This window comes from Saccopteryx leptura, chromosome 3 (assembly GCF_036850995.1).
Source record: "Saccopteryx leptura isolate mSacLep1 chromosome 3, mSacLep1_pri_phased_curated, whole genome shotgun sequence".
NCBI lineage: Eukaryota > Metazoa > Chordata > Mammalia > Chiroptera > Emballonuridae > Saccopteryx > Saccopteryx leptura.
In genome coordinates this window covers 257076335-257090414 of record NC_089505.1, presented here as the reverse complement: position 1 = coordinate 257090414, position 14080 = coordinate 257076335, and the positions used below count along the sequence as shown (strand labels likewise).

The 14080-nt window shown below is 38.0% G+C and overlaps 2 protein-coding genes across 3 annotated transcripts in view; one reads left to right on the top strand and one right to left on the bottom strand.

The window, feature by feature from the left end:
- PUS10 (pseudouridine synthase 10) overlaps nt 1–13853 on the bottom strand; it is a 76691-nt gene extending 62838 nt beyond the window's left edge. Inside the window, exons 1-4 of one of the 2 annotated variants that reach the window (XM_066378201.1) lie at nt 13654–13853; nt 9609–9749; nt 6855–7118; nt 5448–5534 (exon numbers count right to left, since the gene is read on the bottom strand). In XM_066378201.1, coding sequence (XP_066234298.1) covers nt 5448–5534; nt 6855–7118; nt 9609–9734 — 477 coding nt within the window. In that variant the 5' untranslated portion in view covers nt 9735–9749; nt 13654–13853. The other variant, XM_066378200.1, reaches the window with a different exon arrangement.
- The window catches only part of REL (REL proto-oncogene, NF-kB subunit), a 428703-nt gene that overhangs the window by 122791 nt on the left and 291832 nt on the right, over nt 1–14080 (top strand). The window lies entirely within an intron of this gene.

The following is a 14080-nucleotide window of genomic DNA, read 5'->3' as shown; positions in this document are numbered from 1 at the left end:
AGACAGAGAGGAAGGAGAGGGGGAGGGGTGGAGAAGCAGATGGGCACTTCTCCTGTGTGCCCTGGCCGGGAATCAAACCCGGGACTTCTGCACGCCAGGCTGACGCTCTACCACTGAGCCAACCGGCCAGGGCAGAAAGGGTAGTTTTAAGGACTCATGTGATTAGGTTGGGCTCACCCCAGATAATTTGGAATAATCTCTCCAACTCATGATCCTTAATCTTTTTTTTTTTTTTTTTTAATTTTTCTGAAGTGAGAAGCAGGGAGGTAGAGACACAGACTCCCACATGCGCCCAACTGGGATCCATCTGGCAAACCCACTCGGGGGCGATGCTCTGCCCATCTGGGACGTTGCTCCGTTGCAACCAGAGCCATTCTAGTGCCTGAGGCGGAGGCCATGGAGTGATCCTCAGCACTTGGGCCAACTTTGCTCCCACAGAGCCTTGGCTGCAGGAGGGGAAGAGAGAGACAGAGAGGAAGGAGGGGGGGTGGAGAAGGAGGGGGGATGGAGAAGCAAATGGGCGCTTCTCCTATGTGCCCTGGCCGGGAATCGAACCCGGGTCCCCCACACGCCAGGCCCACGCTCTACCGCTGAGCCAACCAGCCAGGGCCGATAACATAGTTTTAATTGAAGTGTCAATTGTACTTTCTCTGCACCTCCTAATCCTTTTCATTTACCTTTCAGCCCAGATCCCAATGCCATTTTTCTTTGGCTGCCTTTCCTTTGGACTGTTTAAAATCCATCTATCAAAAGTCTAGGATATATTCTAATTATGCCCATTTCTCCCTTCCTATCAGTAATACAAATCTTAAAAGGTTGTCCATTTTCATTTAGGACTACATTATTCCCACCATTATTCTTTAGGACAGTGGTTCTCAAACTGTGGTCTTTGTACTAACAACACCAACATTACACATGAACTTGTTGGAAATACAAATTCATGGGTCCCACTGATCTACTGTGTCAGGATACCTGGAGATGGGACCTGGGAAACTCTCCAAATGAGTCTTATTTATTAAAGTTTGAGAATCACTACTTTAGGAAAAGAAACTGTTCCAATTCAAAAGCTGTCAGACAATGTGCTTTTTAACCAAATGTGTTTCCCAAAAAGTGCCAAATACTGGGAGTCCCTCATGCTACTGTGTACATTAACCTTTGTGACTATTTTATGCCTGAACTCATCACCTCTTCCTTTGGCCAAAGGGCACACAGCACACTTCCACTTCTGCATCCATCCCATTTCTCTCATTTTAAATTCTGCCCTAGGTGGTATTCAGTATCCTTCTACTCACAGGATCTCAATGCAGATATAATTTTTTGCCATATCACACTATTATATCTCTTTCTTTAAGATATCTGAGCCTATTATTATTTTTTATTAATTGATTGATTTTTAGAGAGAGACAGAGAGACATCAATTTATTTTTCCACTTATTACACATTCATTGGTTGATTCTTGTATGTGCCCTGACTGGGGTTGAACCCACAACCTTTAAGTATCAGGACGATGCTCAAACCAACTGAGCAACCTGCCCAGGTATCTGGGTCTATATCAAAGACATCCTCTATTGTTACATTCAAATGGTAAGCCCAAATCCAGAAAATCACCAAGACAGTCATGAGATATTTATTGTTCTCCTTTATAATCTCAACTTTATTTTGTCATTCAAATTTTGTGTGTTGTTATGAAGATATTGAAGCTTCTAAGTATTACATCCAAGTAGTATTCGGTCTAAAACTGTCCTAGCCAGATCAGCTGGTTCCTAGGAAAACACACAGGAGAGTACTCCATCATTCCCTCCATCCTCTCTCAAACTCAGTGAAAGATGATAATGATGATATTAATGGCAAGTTTTTCTTCCTAACCTTTTAAATTAGTGCTTTTATGATAATGATAAATAAAAACTATAGCTGTAGCCAAAAAGGGATTGGTAGGGTCCAGAATATAGAGATTAATATTAACAAATTTAATAGATTGATTAAAAAAAATCCTTTACTTGAAATCATCCCTTTCCTTGGTTCTTTTGTAAGCAGGAATAGAATAAGTACTACCATGGTGACTAAAAAGTTTATTTGCTTTCAAATCCATGTATCTGTGATCATAATTTTCATCTTTAGAAGTGGGAAAAAATGACTCAATTGTATATTCCACTCTGAATTATGAGATAACTAGCACCTATCAATGTCATGTATATTAATATATTTACTCTATACACAGACAAATAAGTTCTAAGTTTTATAAGCCTTAAGTTGAAAACCCACATTGTAGAAAAAACATGTTACCAAATAAGTTACAGAATTTATATTCAAAATGCAATAATAGTCTGAAGATGTGTAAGTTATTTAAACTGGGAACTGTAACAAATAAGTTACCTGGTTTGAAAAACAATTTATATCTAGTCTGCCCCATAACATATCTCAACGCTAAAGTAACAAAGACAACAATAAAATAACAAAACATAATAAAATGAAGCATAAGCACAATTTGCTGAAGAAATCTGGGTTGTGAAAATAGTATGCTGCATATAAAACTGCATTTTTTGAATAGTTATTATTCTTAAGATATGAATGGGTAAAAATACACTACTCATTAACAAAAAGTAAAACAATGAATCACTTAACAAACTAACTTGTAGAAAGTATTGATTCCTCAATAATAGAAATAGTCCTGTTTCTGCTAAATAGTCTAGTGGCTAAAATCAATTACAAAAAGTAAGTAGAGCCCTGGCCGGTTGGCTCAGCGGTAGAGCGTCGGCCTAGCGTGCGGAGGACCCGGGTTCGATTACCGGCCAGGGCACACAGGAGAAGCGCCCATTTGCTTCTCCACCCCTCCGCCGCGCTTTCTTCTCTGTCTCTCTCTTCCCCTCCCGCAGCCGAGGCTCCATTGGAGCAAAGATGGCCCGGGCGCTGGGGATGGCTCTGTGGCCTCTGCCCCAGGCGCTAGAGTGGCTCTGGTCGCAATATGGCGACGCCCAGGATGGGCAGAGCATCGCCCCCTGGTGGGCAGAGCGTCGACCCCTGGTGGGCGTGCCGGGTGGATCCCGGTCGGGCGCATGCGGGAGTCTGTCTGACTGTCTCTCCCTGTTTCCAGCTTCAGAAAAATGAAAAAAATAAAAAAATAAAAAAAAAAAGTAAGTAGAGTTGAAGCAGAATAATTCTATTTTTTAAAACAATATCTTTTATTTCTAAAATGAAATATAAATACTCCATAAGTATTCAATAAATATTAAATCAATATTGTTAAAATCATCACATAAGTGATAAATATGAATAACACAAATTTTAATGTTAAAATTTAAACTTTGAGAGGAGTTTGGTGGTAAGATATATAACCACACTCAGAAAATATACAATTGACACTTGAACAAAGAGAGGGTGAAAGAGGTCTCCTTTTCCCCCTTCAGTCAAAACTCCATGGATAACTTTTGACTCCCTAAAAATAAACCTACTAATAGCCTACTGTTGACCAATAATATAAACAGTTGATTAGCACATATTTTGTATGTTATATGTATTACATACTGTATTCTTACAAGAAGTAAGCTGAAGAAAAGATGTTATTAAGAAAATCATAAAGAAGAGAAAATACACAAAGTTTTTTTAGAGAAAAAAAATCTGTGTAGCCTGATCAGGTGGTGGCACAGTGGACAGAGCATTGGACTGGGATGCAGAGGACCCAGGTTTGAAACCCTGAGGTTGCTGGCTTAAGCTCCGGCTAATCAGGCTTGAGCACAGGCTCACCAGCTTGAGCACGGGGTTGCTGGCTTGAGTGTGGGATCATAGATATGTCCTCATGGTCGCTGGTTTGAGCCCAAAGCTCTCTGGCTTGAGCACACGGTCGCTAGCTTGAGCAAGGGGTCACTTGCTCTGCTGTAGCCCCTGGTCAAGGCACATGAGAAAGAAATCAATGAACAACTAAGGTGCTGCAACAAAGAATTGATACTTCTCATCTCTCTCCCTTCCTGTCTGTCTGTCCCTATCTGTCCCTCTCTCTTTCTCTCTCTCTGACTCTGTCTGTCTTGGTAAAAAGAAAAAAGAAAAAATATCTGTGTACAAGTGGAGCCATTCAGTTTAAACCTTTGTTGTTCAAGGGTCAACTGTACTTCTCATTCCTATTTCTGTTACTCAAACACTGTAACTTTTGTGAGTCACTTAGCTTTTGGAAATCTGTTTTTCTCTACCAAAACTAGACACTTAAGATGACCTATCAGTGAGAAATGCTTTGATGATTGACTAGAAAATGACATAAGTGGGTAAAAACCTCAGTATATCATCATCATTCCCTTTATTCCTTCATTTGCTCAGTTATCTTGTCATCAACAGAGGTACCACTTAACGTCGTCTCCTCTTTTTCACTTCCCAGCTCTTATCTATTATTCAAATAGTTTTAAATCAATTTCAGCCTTCTAGAGGCTAATAACATGCTCAACCAAAGAAGGTGATGGTATAAGACAATGTTCTGGTGATGCTTTGGGATTCTTCACAAAAGGACTTTTTTTTTTTTTTTTTTTTTTTTGGTGACAGAGACAGAGAGAGGGACAGACAAGAAGGAAGGGAGAGAGATGAGAAGAATCAATTCTTCGTTGCGGCTCCTTAGTTGTTCATTGACTACTTTCTCATATATGCCTTGACTGGGGGCTTCAGCAGAGCAAGTGACCCCTTGCTCAAGCCAGCAATCTTGGGCTCAAACCAGATGAGCCTGAGCTCAAGCTAGGGACCTTGGGGTTTTGAACCTGGGTACTCTGCATCCCAGTCTGATGCTCTATCCACTGCGCCACTGCCTGGTCAGGCACAAAAGGATATCTTATACATACAAATGGGTATGTTTAGAACTTGTAATTTGAGATTTCAGAGACCATGCTCCCTATACTTCATGTAACAGTATTAACAAAAATAGTTTTGTTTTCATGTCAGCTTTGACATGAATGTTACAGTAATGAGTATTCTTTTTCAATAAGAAAGGAAAAAAGTTAAAATAGACATAAGACTATTTCCCCGTTTACCATTGACTAAAAGAGGTGCTACCATTTTATATTTTACTCCAGAAAACAAGAAGGTTCATCATAATTCAAATAACCCTATCCTAGATCATTATAAAATGTACACTTCTCCTCCCCGCCCCCACCACACTCAAGTTTCTGGATTCCTGGTCAATTCTCTTTCTCTGACCACACAAAGCTTATCTTCTATGAATGGCTTCTACTGAATGAGGGCCTTCTAAAAGGATGGCAGTCTTGTGATGAATACATTAATCTGAACTAGTAATTCCTTTTTGCATCCATTCACTCAATATTATTAAATAGCTATAGAAATGTAATACTTTCATTCAATAGGTACACAAAATATAAAAATATATAATATGGTAAGGAATATTTCTACATTTATATTTTCTGAGAAACTTCTAGTGTGCATTTTATGTGTAGTTTTATGTGTGTAAATGACCTTACCTCTCTTACAGATAGCTGAGGTGGGAAGGAGACTGAAAATACTAAGCTGGTGAATTCAAATCCAGAGGCCTCAACCGTTTGGCACACCTAAAAAAGTATTAAATAAAAATTATTTTTATTACATAAAAATGTTTTCTATAAATTCCCAGGAATTGCTAAAAAAATTTTTTTTTTTTTTTTACTAATCTTCATAACATAAATTTTTGGTCCAGGAGATGACCCTGCAAAACTTTTAAACTTTCACCTTTGAGTAGGGAACTCTCATAAACATCCTGAAATCAAATATTTGCTAACTATGACCCTGAAGTCTGACATCACCAAAACAGCCAGGACTCACCTGCAGAACAATCTGCGGAATTTCAAAATAGTTTTTTATTCAATTACCCCATAATTTTAAAAAAAGATTTTAAACAAAGTAAAGTCAAATATGGAACTCTTGACAGCTGGACACAAAAGGCAATCCTACATTCAAACATGTAACTTCCACAAGGCCTTTCTAGACACTAATGGGTATGACTAAGAAAGAACTTTTCTCTAAGTTCTTACTTATGTTATATAGCAAAGGGAAAACTGCAATATATTTTTCAATTGAATAGCACTTATAGTTCTGGCCGGATGGCTCAGATGGTTACAGCATCGTCCTGAAGCACAGAGGTTGCTGGTTCAATCCCTGGTCAGAGCACATATAGAAACAGATCAATGTTCCTGTCTCTTTCTCTTCCTCTCTCCCTTCCTCTCTCTCTAAAATCAATAAAATAAACATTAAAAAAAAAAAGAGGCCCTGGCCAGTTGGCTCAGCAGTAGAGCATTGGCCCAGCATTTGGAAGTCCCAGGTTCAATTTCCAGCCAGGGCACACAGGAGAAGCGCCCATCTGCTTCTCCACCCCTCCCCCTCTCCTTCCTCTCTGTCTCTCTCTTCCCCTCCCGCAGCCAAGGATCCATTGGAGCAAAGTTGGCCCGGGTGCTGAGGATGGCTCCATGGCCTCCATCTCAGGTGCTAGAATGGCTCCAGTTGCAGCAGAGCAACGCCCCAGATGGGCCAAGCATCACCTCCTGGTGGGCATGTGGGGTGGATTCTCATCAGGCGCATGTGGGAGTCTGTCTGTCTGCCTCCTCACCCTCCTCACTTCAAAAAAATACCAAAAAAAAAAAAAAAAAAGAATAGCACTCATGACTGAAATATATGAATGAATACAGATTTCATTACTTTTCTGATATCATGTTGATAACAAGATAATTTGAGATTAAACAGGGTTTTCAATTTTTTAAATAAATTAAGAAAATATTTTAATAATCCATTAGTGTGAAACAAGTTGAAATACAGCCTTATTCCTGTAGATACAAGAACTCTAGGTCTGAAAATCTCTACATAATTGCACATATAATAAAAAAAGACAGATTATTTACCTTTTTAATGAACTCTTTTTCACAGAACTCTTGAAGAATTCCTAGGCATACATTGCATACATTTGAATTTGAGCTCTTGGAAGCAATGCCTCCATCTTCAATAACGGAGACCCCTCCTTCTCCGTTTTGACTCAGATTACCAGTCCCATCAATCCCATCTTCTAGCTCCAGGAGTCGAATTTTCTTGGGAGGAGGGTTTGGAACTTCCAAAATTAATTCGCCTTTTTCAGTTTTCAGAAATTTCTGTAGTTCATTGAGTAAATCCTAGAAAGTCAATTAAAAAAAAAAAGTAATAATCCAAGGGTAAAATGAAATATGAAAACAGGAGTGAATATTATGACATATCACAGACTTGCCTAATGTTGATTTACTATATTAATTCTAGAGCAATGAATTAATTTTATTAGCAACCATTGGCTTTCTGGGTAATTTAAAAGAGAATTACCTAATTCCATAATAAACATGTGAACATTTTTTCAAAAGAGTTTCATATATCAGTGAAGCTAAAGTCCCAAACCTGAAGCAAAACGGCTCCATTAAGAAATTTATTAATTTGGCTTGTAGTTCTTTGTGGGGTCATTCACTTGCTAATTTCAGTAAAAAGAAGATGAAAGGAAGAGGAGGAGATGGAGGGGGGAGGAGAAAAAGGAATACTCTTCAATTCTAATTATTAACAAATAGAAATACACACTGACTTTCCATTATTGCTAGGTTATTTAATCATTTCACAATCACTAAAACCTTATGTACAACTTTTATTTAATGTGAAATCTGAAAAATTAGAGATTAGAAGTCTAAGTAAAAATAATTTCAAGACAATTTATGAAACAAAGGTAAAAAGATTAGCAATGCTGAAATTTGGCACTATAATTAAAAACCATTTATATACATTAATTGAAAAAAGCCCTCGACTACATTCTGTTGTGTCTAATTTTTGTCAGCTTTTGTATTAGAATGTTAAAAGTGGCATTCCTTTGAAACCATTCTCACATTTCAGATACTCTACTCATTTAAATACCCAGAGGACTTTCCTCCTATTTTGTCTAAATTAAACAGGCTTTATTATTCAGTTGTTGTATAAATATCCTTTCAAATTCACTCAGATTACAATTTACTGACTGTAAAAGGAAAAGTCTTTCACTCAAACAAATTTAAGTCATTTTATTAAAACATTAGCTCTCCTATTTTGTCTTTAACAGAGAAATACTTATACATATATACAAAAACAGGTATGTTATGATCCACACAAATATGCTTATTATTACCTAAGATATGTCAGTATAACAGTACATATATATGTATACATATAGTTATATGAATAGAACAGGTCAAAATTTAAGTACATTTTCCAAAAAAAAGTCTTCATATATTTTCATGTTTATTTACATAAAGTGATACAAAGAAAAGTTGGTAACACTGTCATGTTATATAATATATATTTTAAATGTTACAATATAGGCACAGAATAATAGATTCTGTCTTTAAAAATGTGTTAAGACAAGTTATACAAAACCAGTCTTATTACTTCATAGTCATTGTGTATATAAATATACACATTTAATTATCATAACGTGTACCATTTCCAGTTTTCAAAATGTTTTCACATACTTTATCAGATATTGTCCCTTAAAATCCTGTGAGGTGGATGTTATCATCATTCCCATTTACAGAGGAGAAAACTGAAGATGGAAAGTGGTGGAACTGGGATTCAAATCCATGTCTTCTAGCTCCAAATTCTAGGCTTTGGATTCAGACAGAGAGTTCATATCCTAGCTTGCTCACTTAATAGCTGTGTAACTTTGGGCAGGTTGCTTAACCTCTCTGTGCCTCAGTTTCTTCATCTGAAAATAGAGACAATCATAGTATGTACTTACCTAATAGGTTAACTCTGAGTTTTATATGAGAGCTTGACATATAATGATGCTAAATGGATATTAGATATAATTATTATTTCAAAATTATAGAAACAATTAATACATAGGAAAAAAGACCACTATGGCTAACTACTGAGCAATTTTTGAAAATTATAAGAAACTGAGTTTGTGTGTGTGTGTATTGTTCATATAGCTATATATTTACATATATATAATTACTATCTACCTCTGAAAAGAACATCACTATTAGAATCAAGTATATTTCACAAAATGTTATGTATTTTATGTGAGAATATACTATTAAATGTCCAAGCTCTCTGAATATTACCATAAATGTCAAAGATCTCTGTATATTACTTTTGTTGTTATTAATAACAGTAAATAATGACTTTCATAGCATTTATTTCTAGAGGGTTGTAAATACCTATTTATAAATAAAATAATAATATAGAAAACAGAAAAAGGAAAAAAAATGCAACCAAATCCACAATGCTTCCACTTAACAGATCTAAGGACTATAATTCCCTTGTTACAATTTACTAATATCTAGTGAGAAGCACTAGTTTGGGATACGCTGTCTAGACACTCTTTAGAAAAGGTCTGTACAATCATTAAATACACCACAGAATTGCTCCACAAAGATCCCACTATATTATAGGTCCGATATAATCATTTAAGGAGAAATGTACATTTTATGATAATATAAATTTCATATCAGCAATCATTTTATTATAGTAATTATTTACTTATAGCATTATCAGTAGTTATTTTATTGTTTTTTTAAATTTAATTAATAGCTATTGACAAACACTTGTCCTCAAATGTACAGATATTCATTTAAAAATAAACATTCCTAACTTTATAAAAAAAATGAAAATACCTCATAGGAAAGTTTGTAAGGTGCCTGAAAATCCACACCACAGAATCTGAAGATACATCTTGGACATGTACCAGTATTGAACAACAACTGGGCCACATGCTTGTTTTCCTCAGTCAGTGGAAACATACTGAATAATTATAACTACAAAGAAATAAAAATAAAACTAATGAACATTTCTTGTGTTTTACTTTCACAAACAAATGTATTATCACCTTTAAGGATAAAAACTAGCTTTTATTTGAAAACACTATTTTGTACTCTCCAGTAATGTTCCTTTCATTATATGTATATGAAACATAAACTTGAGAGAAATTTATTAGATGAATCAGAAAAGTTTCTCAATGTCAAGGAATTAGATTAGCATTCTGAATTATGATAAAGATTATCAGTATAATTAAATCAATCACAAGAAATAAAAATAATAAAGAATGGCTGTCTCTTAGAAGGGTAATAAAAACAAGAGTACATAGTTAACTTTTGCTTTTATTTTGTAACATTTAGTATTATTTGAGAACATAGAGTAGTAAATTCTTTCTTTTTTAGGTGAGAGGAGGGGAGATAGTGAGACAGACTCCCACATGTGCTGGACTGGGATCCATCCGGCAGCCCCCTCTGGGGCTGATGCTTGAGAACCGAGCTATTTTTAGTGCCTGAGGCTGACACTCTGGGACCAAACAGCTATGCCTGGGGCTACGCTCAAACCAATTGAGCCACAGGCTGTGAGAGGGGAAAGGGGAGAGTAGAGGGAGGCAGGGAGAAGCAGATGATAGCTTCTGTGTGCCCTGATCCAGAATCAAACTCAGGACATTCATATGCTGGGCTGTCACTCTATCCACTGAGCCACTGCCCAGGGCCACAGAGTAGTAAACTCAACAAACATTTCCTATTAGAAATTAAAAATGAGTTTGTTAGAAAAATACCAGATAATTTTGTATTATATACTTGTTTAACCTTAATGATAGTTAAGCAGTCAAGTATTCAAAACAAATTGATCAGTGGATCCAAAAAGATCACTTTTAATTTGATGATATAACTAAATGACAACTTAGCAAAATAATAACTGCTTCTTTCATACACAAGTAAAACTTCTAACAAAAACAGGTTAAAGCCCTGGCTGGTTGGCTCAGTGGTAGAGTGTCAGCCTGGCGTGCAGGAGTCCCAAGTTCGATTTCCGGCCAGGGCACACAGGAGAAGCACCCATCTGCTTCTCCGCCCCTTCTTCTCTCCTTCCTCTCTGTCTCTCTCTTCTCTTCCTGCAGTGAGGCTCCATTGGAGCAAAGTTGGCCCAGATGCTGAGGATAGCTCTGGGGCCTCTGCCTTAGGCGCTAGAATGGCTCTGGTCTCAACAGAGCAACGCCCCAGATGGGCAGAGCATTGCCCCCTGGTGGGCATGCCAGGTGGATCCTGGTCGAGCACATACAGGAGTCTGACTGCTTCCCGGTTTCCAACTTCAGAAAAATACACAAAAAAAACCCACAAAAAAACCCCAAAACAGGTTAAGCCTGATCTGTGTTGACACAGTGGATAAAGCATCAACCTAGAATGCTGAGGTCGCTGGATTGAAGCCCTGGCCTTGCCTGGTCAAGGCACATATGGGAGTTGATGCTTCCTGCTCCTCCCTCCTTACTCTCTCTCTAACAATTAATCAATAAAATCTTTAAAAAAAAGAAAATTTTTTTTTTTTTTTTTTTTTTTTTACAGAGGCAGAGAGAGAGAGTCAGGGAGAGGGATAGACAGGGACAGACAGACAGGAACTGAGAGACGAAAAGCATCAATCATTAGTTTTACGTTGCGCATTGCAACACCTTAGTTGTTCATTGATTGCTTTCTCATATGTGCCTTGAGAAAACTGAGTAACCCCTTGCTTTAGCTAGCGAACTTGGGTCCAAGCTGGTGAAGCTGGTGAGCTTTTGCTCAAACCAAGTGAGCCTAGGCTCAAGCTGGCGACCTTGGGGTCTCGAACCTGGGTCTTCCGCATCCCAGTCCGATGCTCTATCCACTGTGCCACCGCCTGGTCAGGCTAAATGAAAAATATTTTAGAGTAATTACTGTTTGAATCAATTTGTTACCATTAGCAATTTGAATAAATTAACTTAGAAACAAATACTAGAGAACCCAAGAAATCCAATATAATTCTCTGTTGCCAGGAAGGAGGGGTACTAATACCTAATCATTCTGTTTGGCAAAAATAGATGGTCTTCTGGTTAATAAATCAGTCCACATTATTTTAAAATGAGGAACTAGCAGCCCTGGCCAGGTAGTTCAGTGTTAGAGCATCATGATCCAATACACCAAGGTTGTGGGTTCGATCCCTGGTCAGGGCACATACAAGAAGCAACCAATGAATGCATAACTAATTAGAACAACAAATCAATGTTTCTCTCTCTCAAATCAATAAATTTAAAAAATAAAATGACGTACTAGAAATGTGATTGCATGGCAATGTTGTGGCATAGTATAACTGAGGTCACATAGATAAAAGACAGTGGCACTTTTTAATTTCTGGTTTCATAACTGAAATAAACTTGTTTAAATTTGTGGGAGTGTGAAGCTCCTAGCAACTGCTTACTTGAAGATGTGGTTCTTATAATAAGTTTGTGTTTTTCAACCCTTTAAATACACTACTTAACTTTCAAGTTTCTGAATGTTTGTAACATCAAGAATAGACACAAAATAATGACTGTACTCGCCTCACAGAGAAACTGTTTCTGCTTCACCTTTTATATTATGTTATCTTTTCTCCTTCTTTCCATTAATTAAGGTCAAGGATTTCATTTAATTCAGAATTAACCTTTAGCTCAAAGAAACAAATAACCCTTCTTCCCCAATAAATAAGTCAAGGAAGAAGTTCTTAAAAAGGACACTTTGTATGGAAGATTTCCCTGGGGCCTTCAGTTAAAGTTTCAAAAAATGTTTACTTTCTTTCCTTTGACTTAAGACACTGTTTATTTCTCCAATAGGTTCACTAGAGATAAAGGTATCATGTAAGGTTAATAAATAATACATTATAATTTCTTGGCTCTGAAAAGTTCCCAAACTTGTTGAAAATTAGGAAACCTGTCTTGAGTAATGTGAAGGGGTTTGAAGCAAAACAAAACCCTGAGTGTGTTCACTGAATGGACTTACAAACCTCTTCCCATTTTCACCTAGCAATACCTATCGGCTTCTTAAGCACGTTAACTTTAAAAGGAGAAAAATACTTTAGGCCTTAATTTAGCTGTTTTTCTTAATGTACAGCGCTGAAAAGATGCAATTTCTTAAAGTATCAGAAGTCAGTTGTTCCATATGACGTTTATTAAACTTGAAAGCAAGCCATGAGAAATGTAACCCACACAGGAAGGTTTTCATTGTTGGTTACCTTTGCCAGTATTTTGGATTTTGGTTTACGTGTTTAGTTTACAGAAAGAATTGGAACAAGTGATTGCAACAGAACCTCCTCCCACGTGTCAGGATCCCTAAGGGGATAGAGTCCCTTCTCCACAAACGAAGGATAACTAGCCCAGTCTCCGGTTTACTGAAGAAAAGGATAAACTTTCTTTTCTCCTCTCGGAATATTACAGAAATCGTTCCATGGAAATAGAAAAGAAGCAAGGCATGTTAAAAAGCACCAAAATGACCAGGCTGTCTCACATCCCGTGATCTTTTAAAAACTCATTCCGTACTGAAGGGTGTCATTTGTCTCGTAGGGTGGGGGCAGGGTGTGGATTTCTAAAGGAGGCGCTTACAACTGTATTTCGCTACCAATACAATCAGCTGTGGATCTCCCCTACACCCAAGATCTAACCTCGGGTCTCTTTTTTGGACAAACAAGACCCTCCCACCCCCCGCTTTAGTCAAGTCCAAGAAACTTCCCACTCACCCCTCCTTGCTAACAAAGCCGCTCCAGCAGGAAGGAAACGATCGCCTCCATCCACACCTCTGCTGCACTCAGGTGGCACACCCTCACCTCAGACCTCCCTGCCTCACCTTCTCCCACGAAGCCGGAGCCTGAGATTTAACCCCTTCTGGCCCTCAAAGGAAATGGGGAAGACTAAAGACAACGCACCTATTGCGTCTAGCAATTCTGTTCCCCAAGGAAACGAGAGCTTTAGAATGAAAGTACCAGCTCCCTCTCGGAAGGTCTGAATGAACTGTCCCCTGCTTGTTTGTAGAAAAATCAGTAAAACTGCCTGGACTGCCGCCACACACCCCTCCTCTACCGCGAGTGTAGGAGTGAGAGGGACAGAAGCCCGCACTTGAGCCGGACTAGTCAGAGAAGTTCCAGTGGGCCTCCGACATATAAGGCATTGTAGCCGCTGCCAGAGATATCGATGAGCACTTACCTTATCAAGGAGGTTTAGAATGGAAATTCTTCCTATGGCAAATAAAAAGAAAGCATTTCGCTCCCATGGATTACTGGTATCCTGCTGACCTCTGGTCCCCGCTGGCGAAGCACCACCAGCACGTCCTGACTGCAGAGGGGGTGGGGGCTC